This window comes from Paralichthys olivaceus, chromosome 6 (assembly GCF_024713975.1).
Source record: "Paralichthys olivaceus isolate ysfri-2021 chromosome 6, ASM2471397v2, whole genome shotgun sequence".
Taxonomy (NCBI): Eukaryota; Metazoa; Chordata; class Actinopteri; order Pleuronectiformes; family Paralichthyidae; genus Paralichthys; species Paralichthys olivaceus.
In genome coordinates, this window is record NC_091098.1 from 17,685,827 (window position 1) to 17,711,386 (window position 25,560).

The window sequence follows — 25,560 nt, forward strand, 5'->3', positions numbered from 1 at the left end:
TGAACAGGATTAGAGCAAACAGTGCGTGATCTATTGTCAACAATAGTGGAAGATAGGGCAGCATGATGTGGCCAAAAACTGTTTTCCACAGTAGTCAATATGGATAATTATCACGTTAAATGACCCATTATTATTTCTAATAAGTCCAAAGAATGTTTTTTACAGAGTAAAGGTTGTGGTTTTAAACTTGATAAACAGCTATGTGTTAAACCTCCTCACTGTGCTCACACAATGCAGAAAACAATATATATAGAAATTTAGGTATATTGCTATTGATGAAAATTTGATTGTGGAAATTATTGATATTGTTGTATGTCCAGCCCTAGTAGAACTATTCAGGAAATTGAAGTAAAAGAATAAAAAACTAATTGTAACAGGCAAATCAGCAAATCAGCATTAAACTGTCCTTAAATTTGAAAAAGCAACTATTATTAGCAAATGTGATTATAGTACCAAATGTACTCAAAACATCAGAGAATGGACCCTGTGAGTGTTACATTATATGTCTTATATCATCGTGATGGGGTAGTAACTCTCACTGATTCATAGAAATTAAGTTAAATCCTTAACAATACATCATATTTTATAAATGTATTAGTGTATAGCTGGTAAAAAGTACAATATTTCCTAACAAGATTGAGTGAAGTATACAGAAGTTTAAAATGGAAATACTTACTAAAAGAACAGATATCTAACCTTCTACCACCATCTACCTCAGAGATGATAGTGTAAATGTAGCTGTAAGTTTACAGGGGAAGAAGTGAACAGACGGGTGTGGTAATGTGTTGTAAACACAGTATCTGAAGTGAATAAGGGTGGAGTGCTCTCATGTACAATTTACTGAATATTGACTTTGATTAGAGGCTTGACAAAGGGGAGCAAATAAAAGTAAGCAAACAATGAGGAAACACGCAAGATGACGTATGTATAGACGTGGGATGAAGTATAACAGCCAAGAATCAGAATAACATCTATCATTGCAGATTTGGATGTTATTTTGTGGTGTGGAGCTGGTTTTTTGGTGGCCTCAGGGCCATTGTCATGTTTTGTCCTGTTGGTAATTGAGCCCTTTAATAATCTTGTCTTGACCTACAGGTTGTTAATGCATGGCAGTGGATCTGTGGGTTGAAGGTGGACAATTCACCAAATTCTCCAGGAGGAGATGAGACAAGATGAGCTAAGGTGTTTGGCATTATTCTTAGGTAAGCAGCGGATCCGCCCCTTTTATGGACCGGATAAGGGATCATTCAAATGAAGATACATTTTTCATCAGAGGATACTTTTTTTAAAACCCAGTCCTGTGTCCAACAAGCAATTATTGGCAGATTCAAATGACCAACTGGGTGGGAAGAGTAGAAACTTCTAGATCCAGCCCTTTCTGGCCCTTGGCCCCAGAGGAGACTGGCCCAAGTGTGTGATGGGAGGGACAGAGGATCGGTAATAGGAGCTGGTTTTGTGTAGACCTGCTGCAACTTGTTCATCTGGTTCACCAATTTAGAAAAATGCACGTTACAAGGGAAACATTGAGCAGTTTACCCTGAAGGGAAGTTTCTCATGCAACAGCTTAAAGGTACAGTTTGTAGGATTTAGATCTAGTGTTGGAATTGTATGTTGCAGCTGAACACCCCTCATAAACATAAAGAAGAACCTGTGGTAGCTTCAGTTGTCATAAAAACTCAAAAGGGGTTTAGTTTGTTCAGTCTGGACTAATGTAAAAAACATGGCGGCCTCCGTAGAGAGGACCCCCTCTATGTAAATATAAAGTATTTAAATACAAAGGGTCTTTTCTGAGGTAAAGAAAACTACAATTCATACAATTTAGATGAAACGAACTAGTGAAAACATCATGAGGATTATTCTACATTAAATATCTGCCAATAGTTCAAATCTTACAGACTGGACCTTTAAAGCACCTGGGGGGGGGGGAGAGGTTCATCACCTGCTGCGAAGTCAGTCTGACACTGGCACCAAGATGGAGCCACAGCTAGCAGGCGCATTTCCTTAAATCTTGAATATGAAGAGTTTAAGAATATCTTTTTGATCTCGACTCTATATTTAGAGCTCACAGTGGGTGAGTGATGTCACCCAGGTCACAGTAAAGGGCGTATAAAAACAACGTGTTGCCTTAATTCCAGCTCTCTGTATCTCGCAGACAAGTCCTACCGGTTGAGCGGAGGTGAAGCTAACTTCCCGGTGTCGGAGCGTCGGGTTGGGAGCTGGGTCGTGATTCAGCGGTAGTCTTGGTGACGGAGAGCTGACCTCGGCTCACCTTCCCTGGGTTCGAACCCGCAACAACACCGCAGAGGACCGGTCGGTTTGAATACTCTCGTTTTAACAACAGCAGTGAGAAACGCGGAGTTAGCTCCGGGTTGTCTGTGGCCGTCGAATTATCAGAAATTGGTGTTAGCTTGTGGCAGCGCGGCGCAGGAGGATACGCAGATAACATCGCCTCCACGGAGCTGGACACGGTAAACACGCTGCTCTGGGTTTTATTATATTCAACACATCATCAGTCCGGGTGACTGCGGGACAGACGGAGACAGGCGTGTTGCCGCATGTCAATATTGGCTCGTATGTTTGCTCAGTGTCCTGCGAGTTAAATGGAGACGGGTCAGACAAATGCTTCTTAAATGTTAGCATGCTCGTGTGTCAAATGTTGTAAGCATGCTTGCTGTATTATTTTTTGCAGGTTACACGATTGGAGAGGGAAAAATACACCATCATCGCAGCTGCACGCCCATGCTCCGGCCTGTCAGAGCCCATCTGCAGGAGGAAGCAGCTGCAGTGACAAGTGCACAAGAAAAACTACAAATCTCTGCAGGACAGCTGTGAAATAATGGGATGTTAAGGATCCCGTCAAGCAGCTGAAGTGCTTCATCATCACAGCAACACTAGTGCTTGTTTCCATCTGGATGATATAGGCAGGGTGTGTGGGTGATCATCCATGATTGGAACTCAGATGTGACTGTGAATATGAGCATCCTCCCCTCGCGCCCTCAAGATATAGATAGGTTAGCTGTGTAGTCATGCACAGTCCTGCTCATGACATCATGTCAGGGTACCCGAGTGGATGTGTGGCGGACAAAGATGCAAATCCGGAGACAACCTTGGGGAGCGCCTATTCCCCCGTGGACTACATGAGCATCACCAGCTTCCCCAGGCTGCCCGAGGACGATGTGACGTCCGGGGAAAACGCCCTCAAGTCTCGCAAAGATGATGACAACGTGCTGAGTGAGCAAGACACAGGTCAGCCACAAACTGTTCTACAACATACCTTCCACAAACACTCGTCTGTCTGTCTTTATTTTTCTAAATATGGAATCAGCGAGTGAACTGGTATGTCAAATATTGAAATATCTGTAACCCAATGATATTTAATTAACTTTTGTACATCAGAGCATGGATGCAGAATTCAGAAATAGGTTTTTGTCCCTCTATAAGCACAGCCATTCAACACAACGCATTCAACATACACCTGCTCTCTCCTGTTTACTGTAAGCCTTTAGGTTTGTGTTGTACGTTACAGACCCAGATCTGTTTCTGAAATCAGCTCGCCTCCAGCGTCTCCCGTCCTCTGCCTCAGACCTGGCCTGCCATGATGTGTCCCTGCAGGAGACGAACAGAGACCCCTTTACAGAAGACTGCGCTTGCCAGCGAGATGGCCTGACCGTCATCATCACAGCCTGTCTCACCTTCGCCACAGGAGTCACAGTGGCTCTCATCATGCAGATCTACTTTGGAGACCCACAGGTAGTGTTTTGTGTGTTACACACAGTAGTAATTTTGTAACCACTGAATGTGAGATCATGGGTGATTTCGCAGTCTCCTCCCACACATGCCTAAGTCAGTTCAGAGACATATTAAGCTTCTCTCCCTTCTGTGTTTGTTCACTTAAAGGTCTTTAACCAGGGAGCGGTGGTGACAGACGTGGCTCAGTGTACATCGCTTGGCTTCAGTGTTCTTGGGAAGCAGGGCTCCAGTGTTGATGCTGCCATCACTGCTGCCCTCTGTTTAGGAATTGTCCATCCTCACACCTCTGGTATAGGAGGGTGAGTGAGAACACACTCATTTACACGCATCTACACAGGACTACCACAGGATTTTAGACTTTGCTCATTATTAATAAGGAATTAACTTAATACTCTGTTGATCTTGTATGCAGAGGTGGAGTTATGTTGGTGCATGATATCCGTAAGAATGAAACGAGGGTCATCGATTTCAGGGAGACGGCACCATCTGCCATCAACGAGGAGATGATGAGGACTAACCTTGATCAAAATGTACAGTATCTTACTCGTTGTCATTTCTTTTCTTTTTTTAAGAGAGCAGTGCATTTTTCATTGTTATGCACCAATACACCATATGGACAGTGTTATTTTTGCATTTCAGCCTGGCCTGCTGGTGGGCATACCAGGCATGCTCAGTGGGATGCACCAGGCACACCAGCTCTATGGCAGGTAGAGTAAATATAATTTGATCAATCTTTCTCCCACTCCTGTTTTTCAAACAACCTGTATAAATAAGACATAGTATATTTTTTCCCTTGATTTTGTCTTATGCTTTTAGACAAGAATAGCAAAAGCTGTTATTTATATAATCTCTGACACAGCCTGTGTTTGTGTCAGTGTTCAGAGCCGAAGGAGTGAGAGCGTCACCAGCTGTGTTAAAAGAAAAGACATGGTTGTTTTTAGCCAGCTTGTTGGGCTGCAATTACTCTGATGCTATGTTATTATCACTGTACCGATGCTTCATCTGCTGAGGAGGATGTTACCGCACTCTCCAACCCACTATTGTAATGTAATTATTTATTCAGCAAAATGAGGATTTCAAAGTGTATGTATGAATTTTAAACATTTTTAAACCAAGTCAATCATAATCTTTGGATTCCCCAGGATGTCATGGAGTGATATAGTTACCATGGCAGCAGACGTGGCCAAAAATGGATTTAATGTCACCCATGACTTAGGTAAGTATTCTGTTATGTAATATAAATCACTGAGTGAAGTCACAATTATCTCCAGGCCTCAGTGTAGTTACTCAGCAACGTGAAGTAATGTAAAGATGAGATGATCTTATCTTCATCTTCTGTGTCTCCAAAGCTGAAGCTCTGGCTAAAGTTAAGGACCAAAACACCTCAGATGCATTTCAGGCATTGTTCTTCCCCAACGGCCAGGCTCCCCTCTCTGGATTGTTCACCAAACGTCTTGATTTGGCAGCCATATTGGATGCTGTTGCCGTCAAGGGCATACCAGAGTTCTACAGTGGTAACCTGACGCAGGAGATGGTGGCGGCAGTAAGGAAGAATTCTTTTCCCTGTCTCTAGCTATGATTATATAAGCAGTCATGAATTCTGCATTGTCTCCTCAGGGAGCTATTTTTACCCCCTTTAAACCCTATTTTACTTTAACTTCATCTTTTGATATTCTAACTATTGTGTGGTGGTAATTCAGCTGTGTCGTAGCTAGATACTGATGCCAATTAATTGTCCCTCATAATTGTGTGGTCTAAATAAATGAAATATTTTTTACTTACAGTAATCTGAACCCATTTAAAGAATATTATATTCTTATTTGAGTACATGTTACATAGTTTACAGGCAGTTCAACACAATCATCTTATTTTGTTATGTTTTCTTACAATATGTAAGCAGTTCTTGTCGTAACTATCAAACTAATTTGTTGTAATTAAGGATTGTTATATTATTTCAAAAATGTTTGTTGGTTTATCTTTGTGTCAGTTTCTTTGTGATTCTAAAAATATGAACAAATATAGAATTTCTATTGTACCTTGTATAGTCTCTCTGTACATGTCTGTATAAGGTGACTCAAGTAGTGTTTTGTTGCCCATGAGAGATTAGAATCACTCCCAAAAAAGGAATTAAAAAAAAACTTGTGGTACTCATATATCACATACCTTAGACATGAGGTGGGTGTGGGATGTCAGCTGGCATCACATTTCAGGCTTTTAAAAGAAGGAACTAGGTCCTTGTTCTTAAGTTGGAAGAGAAAATACTAACTTTTGGTCACACAACTAAACTAGTATCCAACTATAACCCCCACCATCATTTAGATTTGTGAGTCTACTAGATGACTCAAATATCTTTGACTGTTCAATTTCCCTGTGATAAATTTAAAGTCACTATGCATTTTTAACAGGTTGAAGCAAAAGGCGGAGTGCTCACAGACAATGACTTTGGAAACTACAGTACAGTCTTACAGCAGCCTGCAGAGATCACCTATCAGGGTAAGAGCCTGTCTGGATTTATTTTATTCATTTATTCTTTTATGTTAGATAGTCCTATGCTCAAGAATAAACATGAACATGATCAGAAAACACACACACACACACACACACACACACACACACACACACACACACACACACACACACACACACTACCTGAGGGTAGTATTTTAAAATCCTTAAGTTAAATAAGAGATTTTCTGCAGCTCATTTTATTTGCATTGAGCATCATAATTGAACCCACTCTTCCCAAACATAATCCTTATAGATAAAAAACACACGGGAATTTTCTCCTGTCGGTTTAGGAGGGCCATTCCACATTTTCATACAAGATTTGATACGAAGAATTAATCATCTCTGATTAAGCATAGCAGAACTGTGTTATACAGAGTCAAGATAAAAAAACAATGTTGACCTTTACCTTGCTTGTCAGGTGATCCATGTGGAGCTTGAAAGTGAGTCTAGTGTTGAGTGATATTTCCAAGTATTTGTTTATTCACTCAGCAATTTCAATTTCAGAAAGTTTATATGATATTTATATCAGAGCTAATAGAATAAGGATTAGTGCATTAAAATAACATTAATTTAAATTTTCCTGAATCATTTTTTTCTTTCAAAGTGTTCCTCTAAATACAGTTTGTTCTTCTTATGTGTACATAATAATAACTAACGACATGAGCACATTGACATGGTGAATTGTGTAAAGCGCGTATACCTGCACACCTAATGATATAAATAATGGGCATGAAACGTATTCTGTGTACGCTGAATATTTGAATAAGCTGAATAGCTGAATAAGTCATCACTTATTTATAACTCTATAAGTAATGATTTAAGTAGATCGTTATTTTGTTGTGTCACAACCTTAAGACGCAATGTTCAGTATTTATTATAAACAATTCTTAATTTGTTTTACATCTGTATTGTACAACTGTGCACTTTCTTTGGGATACCAGGCACAGATGTTGCAAAACGTTTATTACAGTATGTTGAACTTTAATAATTTCCCTTTGCTTTATACCTTATACACCTAATTTCCATTAGTATTTAATATCAATATTTCTTTGTACGTTTTTGTATTTTCATATTGCCACTAAAATCGCTCAGTTTCCTTATAGAAATCTTTAAATTTTCCTTATAATGATCTGTTGGTATTTCTAAAGGACACCATGTGATGGTGGCCCCAGCGCCTCATGCAGGCGTTGCCCTGATCACTGCTCTCAACATCCTGGAAGGCTACAACATCACCAGCCAGGTTCTCAGGAACAGCACCTACCACTGGATTGCAGAGGTACTGTACTACGTGCTCCATCAGTATGCAGCATTAACTGCATCAAGTGCAGCAAGTGATGAGATATTTCTGTTTATTTTACTTTACTTTCCCAGTCTGTGAAGATAGCTTTGGCCCTGGCCAGTGGGCTCGGAGACCCTATGTATGACACGTCTGTCTCGGAGATCGTTACCAAGATGCAAAGGTAGATATTAATCATCATCTTTAATAATTAATATTTCATGATTCACTGAGGCATTTTCATTAAACTGCCTTTTGTTGTTCACTTCTACAAGCAAATCACAGGCCTCCCTGCTCCGCGAGATGATCAATGACTCCCAGGCTTTACCTGCCAGCCATTACACTCCATCATTTACCTTGGAGGAGGGTGCAGCAGCTGCCCAGGTCATGGTCATGGGTCCAGATGACTTCATTGTGTCATTCATGAGGTTCGAAAAGCTTTAACTGAGCTGCTATTGCCATGTCTGTTTAAAAAGATCTCTGTGTTATTTAAAAGTGAATTTATATTGTCAGCAAACTTTAACTAAGAACTTTTTTGTAGCTCTCTAAACAAACCATTTGGCAGCGGGATAGTGACGCCCTCAGGAATCCTTCTGAACAGCCAGATCCTGGACTTCTCCTGGCCCAATAAAACGCAGAGTTCATCACCTAACCCAGTACATGCACCCTTTTTCTTGTAGGATTTATTATTGATTTATTTCTCATTACAGCATTAAATAAGAGTTCAGTTTCTCATTGTGTTTGGTCTCATTTGCTCTAGCACAACAACCTCCAGCCTGGGAAGAGGCCCATGTCCTTTCTGATGCCCACAGCAGTGAGGCCAGCCGTGGGGTTATGTGGCACGTACGTGGCCATTGGATCTTCCAACGGGGAGAAAGCTCTCAGTGGCATTACACAGGTAATTTACATGATGCAAGCCTTAATTACATTCGTGACTGATTGTTAGGTTTTTATCATTTCATATATCCCATATCCTGGAGACAGAACTGGAAGGAGAGCTTGCTGGCAAACACCTGGTGGCCAGGCTTTGACCCCCGGGGCCCAGTTAGGAAGCGCCTAAAAAAATTACTCTGAGCCAACACTCTGACATTGTAGATTGTATCAGCTAGATACACTCCTATGGCTCCCCGTGGAGGAGCTGGAAAATATTGCTGGGGAGAGGAATGTCCTGAGCACCTAGCTTAAACAGCTGCTACTGTGACCTGGCAGAACTGGACGGATTTATGTATGTTGCATTATTCAATCTATTGTGTTCTCTTCACAGGTGCTGATGAATGTTTTGTCTTCACGTAAAAACATGAGTGACAGCGTAGCATATGGGCGGCTCCACCCACAGCTGGAGCCCAACACCCTCCTTGTGGACTGTGAGTTTTTCCATCTGATCAATCTAATCTGTTCTGCACTGTGGTCTTGGTGTGACAAAGTTCCTTCAGACAATTTGGGCAAATTGACTTTGTTTCTAATTGCAGTTCCAATTTCCTTTTCTAAAGTGCCCTTGGACCAGTAGTTACGTTGTCATCAGATCACTGTTTTGTACACACAAAGCACAGCAGATGAGTTGATGGGATAGCAGAGAGAACCTCTATTGTTATCATACACAAGATTGCATTTGGTTTAGAGTAGAATACTATGGTACAGTTAAATGTTACAACCTCCTGTGCATTAATCTGTTTTTTGGGGGGGAGAAGCATAAACCAAAATCTTTTTAAAGGCTGCAAAACATATTTCAAAATATGTTTCTTGTAGTCACCATGAATGATGGAAACTCTTCTGATACAGACGGTGATCCGGCACAGATCAGAGATTATTATGTTTCTGGAGCTGAAGTTTTGGGTCTGGCTATGATCTACATATAATCTGAATGTAGCTTTAGGTTTTAAGTCAGAGCTATTGAACATGTGCTTGATTTTAAGACATGATATTCTGACCTGCATGGCTAAAAGTCCTCATAGCAATACAATCTGAACACACTTTGATGGCTAAACCTGCTGTGTGAACTTATCACCAGATATCATTTTCCTTCAAGTCAACTTTACATTTGAACAGCAGCTGTAAGCGAGGCTTATTTACTTTGACATTTTATTTATCGTTGTTCATTCTTCCCACTAAGCTCAGGTCGTCCTCCTTCTCCCACCTTCTCCTTCTTTCCTGCAGCTGAGTTTCTAGATGAAGACGTGGTGCTGCTGCAGGCCAAAGGCCACAACGTTGAGAGGAAAGATGTTCTCTCATTAGTGGAGGGCACCCGAAGAACCAATGACCTCATCATTGGGGTGAAGGACCCCCGAAGTGTTGACGCATCTGCCCTCACTATGTCCATCCTGCCCTAGTGTGTACCCCACACTCACACATAAAAAAGAAGGGGTAAGAGTAGTACTGTAAGAGAAAGTTACTGAGGAAGGAGGCAACTGAAGAACCAGTTTACTAAACAGAATAAAAGATCTACGTGCTGGGAGAAAATTAAACTTCAGACATGCGTCTTTCTCTGACATCACTTAGTAGGATCACATATGAATCCACTGATACATATGTTTGCCAACACACAGAAAATTAAATAGAACACCATTTCACACACATCAAAGTTGGTTCGCCCTCTCTAATGTGCAGTCCCAGTGTAGATAGTGTTGAAAATATATGTCAACCCACTTAAAGGCATCAACGTTTGCAGGGTATAGAAATGCAAGGTGTACTCCAGAGGAAACTGGAAAATTGTGATGGCTTTTGAAGCTTTTTTTAACAGCTTGCTTTTAGAATTTGTGATCAGGAGTTCTGACGTAAATTAATGGTGAACAAACAGATTCTCTGTAAGAAGGAGCAGACAATGATGCCACACCAGGAAGCCACCATTTACAGCACTTGCATGGTCCTTAAAGTACCCATCAAACTAGTGATCAAGATGAGTGTTGTCAAACAATAACTAGACGATCCTAAACTGAACCGTTTACTCTCCTGCTTTTTATATGGCATGTGACTGTGATTAGATGTTGTTTGGTTCAGCTGCTTCCACTATTGTGAACAATCAATGGCTCATCAGGACCATCTTTACACAAAAAACACATTTGCTTCAGTTTACAGGTGTTAAATATCACTCAGCATAGATAAACCTATTTAAATTAAGTTAAGACATTTTTGTTGTTGCATTACTTTGTTGTCAACTAAAGCTTGTGGAATAGAGCTTTTTTGGGGGAAGGGATACATGTTTTTAGAAATGGGATCTAAGTCTTTAGAGATGGATTGAATGTAATCTGTCTATTTTTATATGAACAATTGTTGGGCTGTATACATTTTATTTTTACTAGTGTAACACAACGCATTCCACCAGCTGCTGTGTATTGGTTAAATTATTACAGGCATTACATTTAAAGTAAGAAGCATTTGTCAAGCAGTGCATTCTAAAAGTTGTTGCAACTGAATCCAGAATGATCAAAATTTCCTCAACCTTTCGTCTCTGTTCTTGGGTATCAGTGCAATACGACTTTTGATGCTTGTTTTTTTTGTACTGTAGAGTACCACGCCTTAAGGTAAACGTTTGCACAACACCCGATATTTGATTCCATGTGTATTTGTATCTGATTTGAGTCAAAATCAGCACTGTACAAGCCTAAGAAATAAAAGGTTTTACATCACATCCTCATGCTGGTCAGTGTTTGCAACTTTGTTCCTCCATACATGTGGTTGATCTCATCAATTGTAAAATAATTATGGGAGCTTGCAATTTCCGGGTAATAGGTATTTTTTGGATAGCTGGAGTTCAAAATCTGAGCTGATTTTTTTTTTTTTTACCTGTGGCCTGCTTTTTTCCCTGGTTATCACCAATGAACACAAGTGTGCGATGAAGTACACCAGTGCAGATTGTGGTACAAATATTTATTTTAATACTGTAAAAATCAGACTCAATTGATCCTTTTGCTTTGATCCAAGAATAAAAGAGAATTGCAGAACACTGTCTTTAAGCTTAAAGATCTACCGTGTAGAATTCAGTGACATCTAGTGGTGAAGTTGCATGTTGCAGCTGAATACCCCTCACCTCACCCTCCCCGTCCAAACACTAAAGAGAACCTGTGCAGCCTTATTCATAAAAACCTAAGATGTTTAGTTTGTCCAGTTTGGGCTAATAGAAAAAATGAATGGCCTCCGTAGAGAGGACTTGCTCCCGATGTAAATATAAAGTATGTAAACATTAAGGGCCCATTTTAGGGTGAATAAAACAACAATTTGTACAATTTAGATGAAAACATCCCGAGGGTTATTTTATAATAACTTTCTGCCAATAGATCCCTTTCACTTAAATCTTACACACTGGACCTTTAATGCTTATGACGATATGACAAGAGAAAACAATTGATTTAATTTAATTTGAAGCACCAAAAATTCCGCCATAGACAAGTCTGGAAGAAGAATAACCAGATGTTTTTCCTCTTTATTTTTGACATTGCGGCTTAATTGGGGTTTTATTTTGGAAAGCGCCACCGGAAACAGTATTTCCCCTTAAGCCGGGTTGACGTCGTTTCGCTTCTGCCTTGTATGTGATTCATGTTTTGTTAGCTCATCTTGCTAGCAGATGTCGACTGGTTTGCCTCATGTTCAGATGAATATATGTGGTAAGGGTCTTGCTTTCCTCGTGCGTGTTTAACTGCATGTGACATTTAGCGCGCCGGAGCTAACGAGCAGTGAAAGCTAACAAGTTGCGGTCCAAGAGCAGTCAAGATAAATGATGTGCAGCGCCACTCAGCTAGCTAACGCAGCTAGCCTTTGCTAGCGGTAGCTTGAGGAGAAGCCAGCAGGAACCGCCTCGGTTTTAATTTGATTCTCTTTCTTAACGCGGGATCTGATTAAACCCGTGTAAAAGCGAGTTGTAAGTGATGTGCATGTACTTCAGGGAAGTTTCCACTGACGTGAGACGCGGAATCTTCTCGCTCGTCTGCAGATATCTGATCGCTGGACGCTAGCTTAAGATTGTGCTAAGGCCCCTGCCACTGCTGGGCCGATCATGTTCACTAAGCTGCTCACTGTTTCTGATAACGTATTAATGAAGTGTTTCTGTAATGAACGTCTGGTCACACTATAGTTTAAACATGTCTGCCACCAACAGCCACTTTATGGAAAGATTTGACACGTCTGCTCGTCCTAGTTTAGCATCACAGGTCATAGTGATGTCACTGACGTGCAGGTGTGTTGTTAGCTTCAACGTCATCTTATTTAACTCAATAATAATAAAGCTTTATTGACTTCAAGATGTTCCCAAACAAGCTTACAACATGCTTCACAAACATGGGAAAAGAAAAATGGCAGACATAATGACATAAGACATCCAGGTAAATGAGTCTTTAAACGAGATTTAAAAGAGGACAACGAGGTAGTTTGTCTGGTTCCCAGTGGAAGGTTCTTCCATAGTCATAGAGTCCTCAGAGACAAAACTCTACCACCCTCAATTTCACACTTTACACTGGGAACCAACAGTCAACTGTCAAGTTTTTGTATTTTGAACAAGTTGGAGACTGTTGATAGATTTCTGGGGCAGTTCTGCAAATAATGAGTTACAGTAATCTAGATGGCTGGAGACAAAAGCATGAACAACATTCAAAACTGAATGTGATTGGCAATAATTTTAAGATATTACTAAAATGTTTTGAGAAATTCGGCTCTGATACAAAGACTACTCTCAGGTCTCTTGCCTCATGAACATACTGTAGACCCTTTGTGATTTTGGTCCAAACACCAAAACTCCAGTTTTATAGTTGAGCATAAGGAAGTGCAGTCCAATTGACACATGAAGCAAACAGCGACCTGTTTATCCAGCATTTTATACACTAAATGGTTTATAGTACAGAATGTTTCCTCTTCACTCTGGCACCTCAGCTGCTCCTTTACTGTGAAAATACTATGTTGCACTCTAATGGTTTATAAGATACAAATAATTATCTCTGTCATGTTTAATTTCAGCATAACACGGTTCACACGCCACTCCTAGTACGAGGGGAGGATGGCACATCGACACACCCCACCTGAAATGTCCCAGAGGACAGAGTGCCTGGAAGCGGATAATGATTCCGACAGGGACTCTGGTGTTGGAGATGATGCGGGAGAGGATGCATACAGTTGCCATGGAAGCACAGTATCAGAAGAGGAGCAAGACAACAAGCAAGATGGCTTGGAAGAAAACAGCGGGGAGGGAGACGATTTTACAGTTTTCGTTGCCTTTCAAGGGAATATGGAGGATGAGGATTTTACACAAAAGCTTGAAACTGTCCTCAGTGGGATCCCTAACATGCTTGACATGGGTTAGTCCTAACATTTTTAAAGCCCCTGGTAATGTTGAAAATAAGAATACAGGAATTTAGTGAAAACGCTAATAGTGTTGTCAACAGATGGCCTACTGTCAATCACAGAAGTGGGGGCTGTTATGCCTTGGAAGGTCTCCATGATTTTTAACACTGAAAATACCTAAAGCAACAAGTTTTACAACTCTACTGCTAATGTTCATATTTAACACCCCTACTTCTGTTCCAGCAAGACTTCTATATGCTCATCCCTTCTTTGTAATATTCTGACTGGTAGTGTCTAGTTTTTTGTTTAGTGTTTTTTTTTTAAATCCTGTTTACACTGGAAATGAAACGTGTATCCATTTGTTGTCCCTCTTGAAGGCTCTGACAGGCTGAAACCACAGCATGTGGAGCCGTGGAACAGTGTGCGGGTTACTTTCAACATTCCTCGGGATGCTGCTGAGCGACTTAGACTTTTGGCCCAGAACAACCAGCAGCAGCTCAGAGACTTGGGAATCCTCTCAGTCCAGATAGAAGGTAACAGCACAGCCTTCAAACTTCTTGAGACGTAAATCAGAATGCACTCAACAATGTTTTTGTTTTCAGTTGCACTCTAAAATAAATAGTACAAACAGGACCTCCTTGGGTAAATTTGAAACCTTGATTAGACTCCTTTTGATTTTTAGGGGAAGGGGCCATCAATGTGGCTATGGGACCAAATAGAGGACAAGAAGTGAGAGTGAATGGACCAATTGGAGCGCCTGGCCAGATAAGAATGGATGTCGCCTTTCCGGGTCAGCCTGGCCCAGGTATTAGTTTACTGAATTGATTACACTTAGGTTCTTAGGTTTTATGCAAATGTTTGTTTGTTGCATCCATAAAGACATGCAACAATAATCAAAAATAGATATTCGTTATTGGCTATTTAAAATCACTTGATAAACAAAAGATTATTTCCTGTTGCATGTAATATATAATATGTTCATATTTCCATAAGGAGTAGTCAGGATGGCTAATCCACAGATGGTTCCCCCGGGTCCTGGCATGGCAGGTCAGGCCATGGTACCTGGCAGCAGTGGACAGATGCACCCTCGTGTTGCAAGACCATCTTCACAGACAGGTTCAGGTCTTTTTTTCTTCTTCATCAAATATTTAAGATCACACCAAGAATTATGTTATAGCTTGACAGTAGAGTAATGGAAAAACTGCGTCTTCCTCTCTCACAGATGTAATGGACCCAATGATGCCTGGTATGCCAGTTCAGCAGCAACAGCAGCTTCAGCACCAACAAGCTGGTCCCCATGGCCCAGGCCCCATGCCTCCTCAGGCTGCCCATCACATGCAGACTCTGCAGGTAGGAAGACCACTTAACCCTGCTGCACTGCAACAGCTACAACAACAGCATCACCAACAGCAACAGGCCCAGCAGCAAGCTCAGCTCTCCCAGCTTGGACCTAGACCTCCATTCAACCCATCAGGCCAGATGGCTGTACCTCCTGGCTGGAACCAGTTGTCTGCTGGGGTTCTCCAGCCACAAGGCACCCAAGGGCCAGGTCCTGCCTGGAGAAAGCCCCCACCCCAAGGACAAATGGTACAACGGCCACCTTCCCTTGCTACAGTTCAGACTCCCAGCCACCCTCCACCCCCTTATCCATTTGGCAGCCAACAAGCTGGGCAGGTATTCAATGCCATGGGACAGGGTCAATTACAGCAACAACAGCAGCCAGGAATGGGTCAGTTTGCAGCCCCTCAGCCTAAAGGCCTACAGGTTGGCCCTGGTGGTGTCGTAGGACCGCCTAGACCCCCTCCTCCCCTTCCGCCAGCTTCTGGACAACAGGGCAACCTCACCGCCAAGTCCCCTGGTTCCTCCTCTTCTCCATTTCAACAGGGTTCACCTGGGACTCCTCCCATGATGGTTCAGAGACCTACAACTCCACAGGGTTTTCCTCAGGGTATTGGTTCACCAGGAAGAGCAGCCCTTGGCCAACAGGGTAACATGCAACAAGGATTTATGGGAATGCCCCAGCATGGTCAGCCTGGGGCCCAAGTTCACCCAGGTTAGTGCACATTAAATGTGGTTGTGTATGTTTAAGTGATTGGACATTTTGTCTCATTTAAAAAATAACAATCATTGCTGATTATAGGCATGCCAAAGCGTCCCATGGGCTTTCCAGCCCCTAACTTTGTCCAAGGTCAGGTGAGTGTCAGCACTCCAGGAACGCCTGGTGGAGGAGCCCCGCAGCAGCTACAGAGCAGCCAAGCCATGACTCACACAGGTAAAATGCCTACAACGCTGCAGTTGTTTATGGGTTTCCCGTAGTTACTAAATTAAAATGGTGTGGTATGAGATAAGGCCGGTAATGTATTTTTTAAATCTCATATCGATATTTCAAAACATTGCTGTTACACAGTCACACACATTTTGACAAATATTTTTCAAATGTGGTTATTTCATAACTTTAATGGGTTCTCTGGTTGCTAAATTCACCATAATTCTTGTCAAGATTGTCTACAGTGAGACAAACATCACTGTGGTTCAAGATCATATTTTGAATTATTTTTTTATTTCCCATACTGTTGAGTAACACATACTGTTGTAACAATATCATTCGTCAAATTTGGAGATTGTCAGTTCAACATCCAAAACACAAATACAGCAGGATAGAACAGTTCTAACATTTCAGTACTGGCAAGAATTAGCTCTAGAACTGACATGTCATGGCTGAACATCAAGTTAACAAAAAGCAACATTTGTCATTACTTTGTTGTGAAAACCCATTTACATTATTTTTATTTTTTACATCAGGAGCTCAGCCTTCGGCCTCCACCCCAAACTCAATGCAGGGTCCAGTCCATGTCCAACCCAATGTCATGGGTGTGCAAAGTAGTATGGCAGGTCCACCCCCTGGTACAACCACTGGGCCTAGTATGGGCCAGCAACAGCCTGGCCTCCAGACCCAGATGATGGGCCTCCAGCATCAGGCCCAGCCCGTGTCCTCCTCCCCCAGCCAGATGGTTCAAGGCCAGGGTGGAGGTCAGACTGTCCTCTCAAGGCCCATCAATCAAGGGCAGAGGGGAGGAATGACCCCACCCAAGCAGATGATGCCTCAACAAGGCCAGGGGGTGATGCATGGGCAGGGTCAGATGGTTGGAGGCCAAGGGCACCAGGCCATGCTCCTGCAGCAACAGCAGCAACAAAACTCAATGATGGAACAAATGGTTGCCAACCAGATGCAAGGCAACAAGCAGGCATTTGGAGGCAAGATGCCACCTGGGGTCATGCCTGGCCAGATGATGCGTGGCCCTTCCCCAAATGTTCCAGGTAACATGGTTCAGTTCCAGGGCCAGGTTGGCCCTCAGCAGATGACTCCACAACAGCAGCAGCAAATGGCTCAACTCCAACAACAGCAGTTACAACAACAGCAACAGCATCAGTTGCAACAGCTTCAGCAGCAGCAACAACAACACCAGCAAATGAACCAGCAACAGCCCCAACAGGTCCCTATTCCTGGAAATCCTAATCAAGCTATGGGCATGCATGGGCAACAGATGAGGCTTCCTGCTGGTCACCCTCTTATCCAACAACAGTTGCAACAGCAGCAGTTACAGCAGCAGCAGAAACAGCAGCAGCAGGTGTTGCTGCAACAACAACAACAACAACAACAACAACAGCAGCAGCAACAACAACAACAACAACAACAACAGCAACAACAGCAGGCAGTTCAACAACATCCACATCCTCTGGGAGATCCAAATAGTGGTACAGGGGACTTAGGGGTCCAACAGATGGGTCCTGATATGCAGGCACAGCAGCAACAAGGCATGATGGGGGGTCCTCAGCACATGCAGATGGGAAATGGCCACTTTGCAGGTCATGGCATGAACTTTAACCCCCAGTTTCCAGGCCAGATACCAATGGGAGCAGCCTGCGGTCAGCCAGGTGGGTTTCCTGTGAGTAAGGATGTTACATTGACCAGCCCACTGCTGGTCAACCTACTGCAGAGTGATATCTCTGCCAGCCAGTTTGGACCAGGAGGCAAACAAGGAGCAGGAGGAGGTAATCAAGCCAAACCCAAGAAAAAGAAACCTGCACGAAAGAAGAAGCCCAAAGAGGGAGAGGGACAACAGCAAGTAGAGGGAATTGGGTAATTATTGTATGATTGTATTTGTTGCAGTTTAGCTAATTGTATCACTGTTACATTAATTCTGTGACTCAGCTTCATCTATTTTCTCTTCCCTAGTGGTCTTGATGTGAATGCTGGCATTGAGGATTCAGAATTGCAAAATCTGGGTGGAGAACAGAATTTGGGCTTAGACAACTCTGGCCCAAAACTACCTGATTTTGCCAACAGGCCTGCTGGTAACTGACATTGAATTAATGAATGTCTACAATTATAAACATGGTTTTCCCTCACCCTTTTTTAAATTTCAGCAGCTGCCAGTAGGGATGTCACAATACAAAAAATGAAATTTCCACAATTCTCTTATTTGTTACCACCGCAAAAAACAAAACAATAAATCCTGTTTACTTCAACACACACTCCTTTATAAAAAAAATTGAACACACAAAAAACAACGATGACTATGTAGCCTTAAGTAATACACAAAAAGAAAATACTATTAAAATGATGAAACAGAACAGAGGCATATAGAAAAATTATGAGATTTCAATTATTAGAAGTGTACTAACACACACACACACACACACACCTATATACTCGAGTGCAAGTCCCCCAGTGTCAGTCAACAAGTGATTCTGCTACTCTGCTCCTCTCCAATCACCCACACGCACAACCATTCTCCACAATAACCTGCTGAATGTTCCTTGATAAACGAGGTGACTTCAAAGTTAAAACACTGCCTTGCATCACAATCTCTGTGAATATCCAATCTGCAGGAGCGTGTGGAGCGAGTTAGTATTTGTTGGTTAAAAAAGGAGTACCAGGGTGTGTTTAGAATTTTGGCATCGACTTAAGCCTTAAGCCTCCGTTCTTGTGACATCCCTACTGTCCAGTATTCTTAACTTTTCAGTATGTGTAATTCTATGTTTAAATGTTTGCTGTATCTTTAGGCTTTCCTGGCCAACCTGGAGAACAGAGAGTATTGCAGCAGGTACCCATGCAGTTTATGCAACAACAACAACAACAACAACAACAGCAGCAGCAACAACAACAGCAACAACAACAACAAATTCAGCACATGCAACAGCAGCAGATACAGCAACAGCAAATGCAGCAGCAGCAGCAACAAATGCAACAACAAATGCAACAACAACAATTACAGCAGCAGCAGATGCAGCAACAGCAGCAGATGCAACAGATGCAGATGCAGGGTCTCCAGAATCCTCAAGGGCAGCAGGGGATGACTGGGCCGCAGAATTCAGGTCAAGGCCAGCCCCAGATACATCCTCATCAGCTGCAGCAACAGCAGCAGCAGCAGCAGCAAACACAACAGCCACACCTTCAACAGCAGGTACTATTATTATTAAGTACATTAATGACAATGGTATCAACAAAATGGATAATGCTCTGCCTGTAAAGACTTATTCTTACTCTTCATTTTAGCAACAACAGCAGATGATGCTGATGCTGAAGATGCAGCAGGAGCAGGCAAAAAATCGAATGTCCCTCCCTCCAGGAGGCCAGCTCCCTCCGCGGGGCATGGGCAATCCTGAGGTGCAAAGGCTTCCTGTCTCACAGCAAGGTAACATGCCTGTAATGATCAGTCTTCAAGGACATGGAGGGGTACCACAGTCACCCGACATAGCAAGAGGGATGCCCCTAATGGTAAACCCACAGGTAAGGGCCAAGTGTAAATGTAATGTATATGTAAATATAATGGCATTTACATCTCATACTTTCAATTTTACAAATTATTTTTTCCCTTTCTAGCTTGCAGGTACTGCACGAAGAATGTCTCATCCTGACGTAGGGCAAGGTACCCAAGGCACTGGATCTGAAGAGGTCTCTGCAGGGGCTCATCCTAAGCAGGACAGGCCTGGTGGCCCAGAGATGGGGGTGCAGCCTGGAAATGGGACACAACAGATGATGGCTAACCAGGGCTCCAACACTCACATGATGAAGCAAGGCCCCGGTCCATCACCAATGCCTCCACATACTGGAGCTAGTCCCCAACAACAGTTACCCACTCAGCCTCAACAAGGAGGGCCCATGCCTGGACTTCATTTCCCTAATGTCCCCACAACTTCACAAAGCTCCAGGCCTAAAACCCCCAACAGAGCTAGCCCAAGGCCATACCACCATCCCCTTACTCCAACTAATCGACCACCCAGTACTGAACCCTCTGAAATAAACCTTTCACCTGAGAGGCTCAATGCCTCAATTGCAGGGCTTTTCCCTCCCAAAATCAACATTCCTTTACCGCCCAGACAGCCAAACCTAAACAGAGGATTTGATCAGCAAGGTCTTAACCCGACAACCCTGAAAGCCATTGGTCAGGCCCCTCCTAGCTTAACTCTATCAGGCAACAACAGTAATGGCAGTACGAGTGGCAATAACAGCAACAACAATCAACAGCCTTTCTCTACTGGCACTGGAGCAGTGGGTGCAGGTACTAAACAGGACAAGCAGCCTGGAGGGCAGGGTAAGAGGGCAAGTCCTAGCAATAGTCGGCGATCAAGTCCAGCTTCTAGCCGCAAGTCTGCTACCCCAAGTCCAGGAAGACAAAAGGGGAAAAATATGACCATCACATGCCCTCCCCACCAGCAGCAGTTGGTCAGCCCTCAGGGGCAAACCATGATGCTAAGCCCTACCTCAGTACCCCCTTGTCCAGTATCTTTGCCTTCACAAGTAAGTGGGGCTATGGAGGCACAACAGACTCAGAGCCCTTTCCATGGGATTCATGGTAACCCTTCTGAGGGAGTTAGAGAAAGCCAGGGAATGATTACAGCAGAGCAGAGAAAGGTGCCTCAACCTCAACCCCAGCCACAGCCTTTGAGAGAGTTGTCAGCCCCCAAAATGGCAAGTCCTCGTTTTTCTGTGCCCCAGCAGCCGAAACCTGACATGGAACTGCAAACCAGCACAGTTGATAGGCAAACACACACAGCACCTATTCAGGATTCTGAGGTCTCTCCTGCTCTCAGGGCAGCTCCGACCTCCCTCAACCAGTTACTAGATAACACAGGTATGCCAAACATGCCTCTTCGCCCTGTACAGAATAATACTGTTAGGGACGTCATAGCAAAGGAAAGTCCCAAGTCTGCTTTGGATCCAGACAGACCACTCCACAGTAACTCTCAGAGTACAGATGCGTCAGCCGCTGTTCCTACAACTAAAAATGAATCAGAAGCCATACCCGGACCTGCTGTTCCAATCCCTACCAGTAGTCCTAGCTTGCAGCCTGCTTCAATTCCCAGCTCACACCCTAGCACTATTGTGAACTCAAATACTACCCCCACCCTTCATCAAAACCCAATCCTTAGTCATGGGGTCAATCCCAGTCCGAATGTAAACCCAACAGCTACTCTTTGCAACACCCTCAGTACTAACACTAATATTACCCCTATTGTAAGCCCCAACCCAGTCACTTCAGGCCAGAGCAATTCTGCCTCAGCTGTTAATACTAGTTCTATCGCCAGCCCTGCTCTAAACCCAGCCAATTCGGCTCTAAAACCAATCCCTAATCCTAAACCTGTAACAAATGTTCACTCAGTCATTCAGATTCCTGCCTCTTCCAGCACCATTTCCCCCAACCAGATCACTGTGTTTGTCACCTCTAACCCCATCACCTCTGCCTCCACTCCTCAGGCCCCCACGTCTATGGTGTCTACTATGGTTGCTGTCCCTAACAAGAATATTAGACCTCAGGACATCCGGCAGCAGACCCCTATCCCTCGACCTCCTCAGTTCATCACCACCACCCCTGTATTTATTAACCCAATTTTTCAGGTCCCAGGTGCGTCTGTGGCTCCCAATAACACAGTGGTATCAAAGTCAGTGACCATGGTGGGGCCTATCCAAGTGTCCACTACAAATATCCAACTTTCTCCTGCCCCAAGCTCCACTCAGTCCTCAGTGGCTAACATGACCAGTACTCAGCTTACCAGAAGTACTGTAGGACAGGTCCAAATTGCCAATTGTATGCCCTCGTCTGCTCAAGTTGGTACTCTCACAGCACCTCAACAAATTAACCCTGGTGCTCTTAAAATAGAAAATGTATGTGAGACAGGCTCTGCTCAGAAATCTAGTCCCCCAGTCCAGCAGTCATCTCCACATCCAACCTCATCAGCATCATCTCCCTTTCAGCCCCCGCTGGCATCTCCACCTCCCTGCTCTAGTCCTGGGGTACTGAACGCCATTCGAAAAAGCCCCATGCCTCCATCTCCCACTGCCCAAGTCAAAAGTAAACCTGGACAGGCTGCTGCAGCTGTTTCTGGTGCAGCTGACTCACAGCAGAATCCTATAGAAAGGCCTGGGCAGGGGCCCACTGTGGCTGTGCCACCACCGGTCTGTCATCCAACTGCTAGTCCTGCCATTCAGATTGAAACACCAACTTCCCATCCTATCCCTGCTGCTCCAAACAGCATTACACCACCTGCACTATCCTCTCCAATCCCAGCTTCTGGCCAAGTTGCTGTTCCTACTCAGATTGTTACCCAGGCCCCAGTTCCTGCACCAGCTCCAGTGCCAGGCCCAGCGCAAAGTGTAACTTCTCAAGCTCCTGTCGTCACTGTAGTTTGTTCGACCCCAGACACTGCTTCTGCTACCTTGCTTTCTACGGTTGCTCCTGTGGAAACTCCCATACCGTCCATTGTTCCAATTGTTGCTGCACCTGGGCCTGTTCAGGAGGTTACCCCCACCACAATCTCTCCAGCTGCTAACCCCAGTGCAGTTACACCAGTTCAGTCTGACCCCCCAGCCATGGAGCCTCCCATACCACCAATGGCAACACCTCATGAAACCACTCAGACCACCCCAGGTAAACACACTGTCATAAAAAAATCATATGTTTAGAAAGCAAACAGGATTAGGACCATATTCTGGCCATGATCGTGGGTCAGGTCAAGCTGATGACTACACATATTACGTGTCACCGCTGTGGTAAGGGTTTGTTATTACATGTCAGAGAAATATTTTTTGTACAACTTGAAATTGTCATGCAACCTTATTTATCAAGCTTTCTTGGGTAAGAAAAGGGTTAGGGTTTAAATCCTTGTTTTAAGAAAACAGTCCCTATGTATAAAACATTTGCAACTGGTGGGCTTGATAGCGAAAAAACTGTTCGGCCTCAGTTCCCACTATACATTTTTATAGCTGCTTAATATATGGATTTAATTGACTAACCAGGGATGCATGTTTATTACAAATAAAAAAGTCATATTCATGTATCAGTTGAACTATTTCAACCTGTTTCCCCAGCACCTGTTCAACAAGATGTCCCACAGTCTCAGGAACCTGCTGCCAGTGAGAAGACGAGTAAGTTTAGTCATTCTTGTTTTAGCTGTTTTTGAAAATGTTTATCTTTTTAAATAGAAAATAATAATTCCATATGCTGTAATGAGTCACTTGGAAGAAAATGGCATAGAAATAAATCGTGTTTTTGTCTTATTTAGGTGAAGAGGTCTCAACAGGTTCTGAGCAAGGGTAAGATTCCTCTAAAATAATTTTTCTTGATATTACCATGTGGTTGTTTAGTTGTTAAATGCTCAATGTGCTGGGGTTTATTAAGGTGTCCCTAACTGTTGATCTCTGAAAAGTGGGCCTAGTCTTAAAACCCTTGCTCTTGAAGGAGAAATGCTTAGACATTTCTAACTCGACTGAAACTCAGGGAGTTCATTTGGTTGTCGGAGGGGGTACATGGCGAAAACAATGAGCCACGTGGCCTCAGCACTTGGTATGTATAAATAGCATGCAACAATATGAATATACTAATGCATGGCTGGAGTTCAAAACAAAGAACAGCAGATCACAAAGGAAATCATACTACTACTCCTGACCTTTATGGCCATATCTCTTTTCCTGGGGATTGTCATAATATGGTGGGGAAGTGAAGCCATGTTTGTTCAGCACAGTCTATAGTTTACCGCTGTTTTTCCACTTCTATCACAGATGGGCAAAGAAAAGAAAGACGCCCATCAACTTAGTCCCAAGGTATGTATTTTAACATGTTTGTGCTGCAAAGACACAAGCAGTGATCATGTCGACGTAGTGGATGCTGTCGGGATGAAGACGGACAGTATCTGTGGTAGACGAGGAAAAACAGCAGTCCTGTGTGGTATTATATCTTTCTCTGAGTAGAGCAGAGTTAACTATCACCCCTCTGTGGTTAATAACACACCCTTTCTTTTCGTTTTTCTGTCTTGTCCTCCCAGAGCTGCTGTGGAGAAACCCAAGGGACCGAGCAGACGCAGCTCCCGGGCAGAGAAGGAGGTGGAGGAGGAGCCAGTGGCAGACAGTGGCATTCGGAAGCGATCGGCCAGGCCTGGTACAAGTGCTGCGGTAAAAGGTAAACACACAAGCATATTTTAAAAAGGCAAAATGTCTCACTGCACCTGAGCTGTACACATAACACACATATCTTTCCTTTAATTCACTTGTCTGTGACTTTTTAACAGAAACTGGAGCGAGCCCCACCCAAGCCAAACGAAGGAAGTCTAAATAGGCACAACTGCAGTTGTGTACTGTACTGTACTGTAAATGTTTTTGTTTTTGGCTGTGAATCATTTGATATCGGTTTCTCTGTCCCAGATTTTGAATTGTCATTGGAGAAAGAAACCATGTACAGAGTGTTTTAAAAAGATGCTATCGTTTTGTCCATGCTATTATTTGAGATTGTAGTTAGAATGTGTGCATACATTATGTGTTTTGTGTGAATGTGCTTTTTATATTAAATGCTGGATTAATCCTGTGAAGACTGATCATGGAGCTTGTTATGATTGTATAATTATGCTGTAAAACTGAATTAAATTTTCTACTGCTTTTGTTCTGTGAAACCGTGTAACATGATTCTTGTGGTTTCTTTAGGTTTTAAGTTTCTGTCAAAGCCAAATTGAAGTTCTGACCACATGCAGTGAAAAGGAAGGTAATAGTGGAACTGACTTAGGGCCCAACTACAAGGAGATGCCCTAAGTTAGAACGTTGACGTAGATTGTGCTGTGCTGCTTGTACAGACTTTAGCAAAGATGAAGGAAAGGTCCGACAATCTGCAAAACAATCTACATGATGCTCCCCTGTGGTGTGATGCAGAGCCTCTTAGCTCTGAAAAGATGTGATTAGCCTTTTCTTTAAAAACTTTTTTCCAAAATGTATTCCCAAATCATGCTTCGAAAAAAAACCAAGAAAATAATTTCCTGAATAATTAGTAAACTCTTCAACGGTTTTTGAGACCTGACAGCAACTTTTTTTTGAGAAAAATGATCCTGATGATTTGGCTTCACTTGTGGGAAGCTGTGAAGTTGATGGTATGTAACCAATTTCACAAAAGTATAATAGACATGTGTTACACAAATAAAACAAATGTATTTAATTTGAAATGTAATTCAATGTGGTAAATGTGATATAATAAAAGTAAATTACTAACAAAAATATTCAACAGTTCAAAAGCCCTGAAATGGAAATTTTACAAGGTCATATCACCATTGTTATTTTATTATTTTACAAAATTCTATCTTCTATATTTGTACAATTTGTTATCTCTTTCAACTCATTCAGAATTCTCATACAGACATAGCTGTTTAATTTCTTTTACCTCTTTTACTCTTTCATGTCTTTATTTTGCTTAAAAAATAGTTTTGAGTTGTAGTTTCTC

At 42.8% G+C, this 25,560-nt stretch overlaps 2 protein-coding genes across 5 annotated transcripts; both read left to right on the top strand.

Annotated features, from left to right (window-relative positions):
* Window positions 1-2,149: 2,149 nt before the first annotated feature.
* Window positions 2,150-11,159, top strand: LOC109635265 (glutathione hydrolase 7). Of its 2 annotated transcripts, none has more exons than XM_020096340.2 (16): window positions 2,150-2,468; window positions 2,690-3,246; window positions 3,527-3,750; window positions 3,898-4,049; window positions 4,163-4,280; window positions 4,390-4,457; window positions 4,893-4,966; window positions 5,100-5,293; window positions 6,156-6,243; window positions 7,407-7,534; window positions 7,630-7,718; window positions 7,810-7,962; window positions 8,076-8,190; window positions 8,295-8,432; window positions 8,799-8,898; window positions 9,689-11,159. In XM_020096340.2, exons 2-16 carry the CDS (start codon window positions 3,027-3,029, stop codon window positions 9,859-9,861), a joined length of 2,034 nt encoding a protein of 677 aa, XP_019951899.2. In that variant the 5' UTR covers window positions 2,150-2,468; window positions 2,690-3,026; the 3' UTR covers window positions 9,862-11,159. The 2 variants fall into 2 exon arrangements, with proteins under 2 accessions (XP_019951899.2, XP_019951901.2); XM_020096342.2 differs by having other exon boundaries at window positions 2,174-2,468; window positions 3,551-3,750.
* Window positions 11,160-12,003: 844 nt separating this feature from the next.
* ncoa6 (nuclear receptor coactivator 6) lies at window positions 12,004-24,745 on the top strand. 3 transcript variants are annotated; one of them, XM_020096141.2, is made up of 17 exons: window positions 12,004-12,132; window positions 13,475-13,812; window positions 14,176-14,331; window positions 14,481-14,603; window positions 14,792-14,914; window positions 15,021-15,851; window positions 15,939-16,070; window positions 16,601-17,939; window positions 18,036-18,154; window positions 18,866-19,266; window positions 19,359-19,592; window positions 19,686-22,731; window positions 23,172-23,228; window positions 23,366-23,396; window positions 23,862-23,903; window positions 24,125-24,258; window positions 24,368-24,745. In XM_020096141.2, the coding sequence occupies exons 2-17, from the start codon at window positions 13,515-13,517 to the stop codon at window positions 24,412-24,414; spliced, it is 7,113 nt and encodes a 2,370-aa protein (XP_019951700.2). In that variant the 5' UTR covers window positions 12,004-12,132; window positions 13,475-13,514; the 3' UTR covers window positions 24,415-24,745. The 3 variants fall into 3 exon arrangements, with proteins under 3 accessions (XP_019951700.2, XP_069383248.1, XP_019951701.2); XM_069527147.1 differs by having other exon boundaries at window positions 14,795-14,914; XM_020096142.2 differs by lacking the exon at window positions 23,862-23,903.
* The last annotated feature ends 815 nt before the right edge of the window (window positions 24,746-25,560 follow it).

Bases quoted from the DNA above. Each gene is read 5' to 3' on its own strand.
- ncoa6 (XM_020096141.2), top strand. From the start codon at position 13,515: ATGGCACATCGACACACCCCACCTGAAATGTCCCAGAGGACAGAGTGC. The intron at 13,813-14,175 runs GTTAGTCCTAAC...TCCCTCTTGAAG, and splicing joins CCCTAACATGCTTGACATGG to GCTCTGACAGGCTGAAACCA. The intron at 14,915-15,020 runs GTTCAGGTCTTT...CCTCTCTCACAG, and splicing joins AAGACCATCTTCACAGACAG to ATGTAATGGACCCAATGATG.
- LOC109635265 (XM_020096340.2), top strand. From the start codon at position 3,027: ATGCACAGTCCTGCTCATGACATCATGTCAGGGTACCCGAGTGGATGT. The intron at 3,751-3,897 runs GTAGTGTTTTGT...GTTCACTTAAAG, and splicing joins TCTACTTTGGAGACCCACAG to GTCTTTAACCAGGGAGCGGT. The intron at 4,458-4,892 runs GTAGAGTAAATA...TGGATTCCCCAG, and splicing joins GCACACCAGCTCTATGGCAG to GATGTCATGGAGTGATATAG.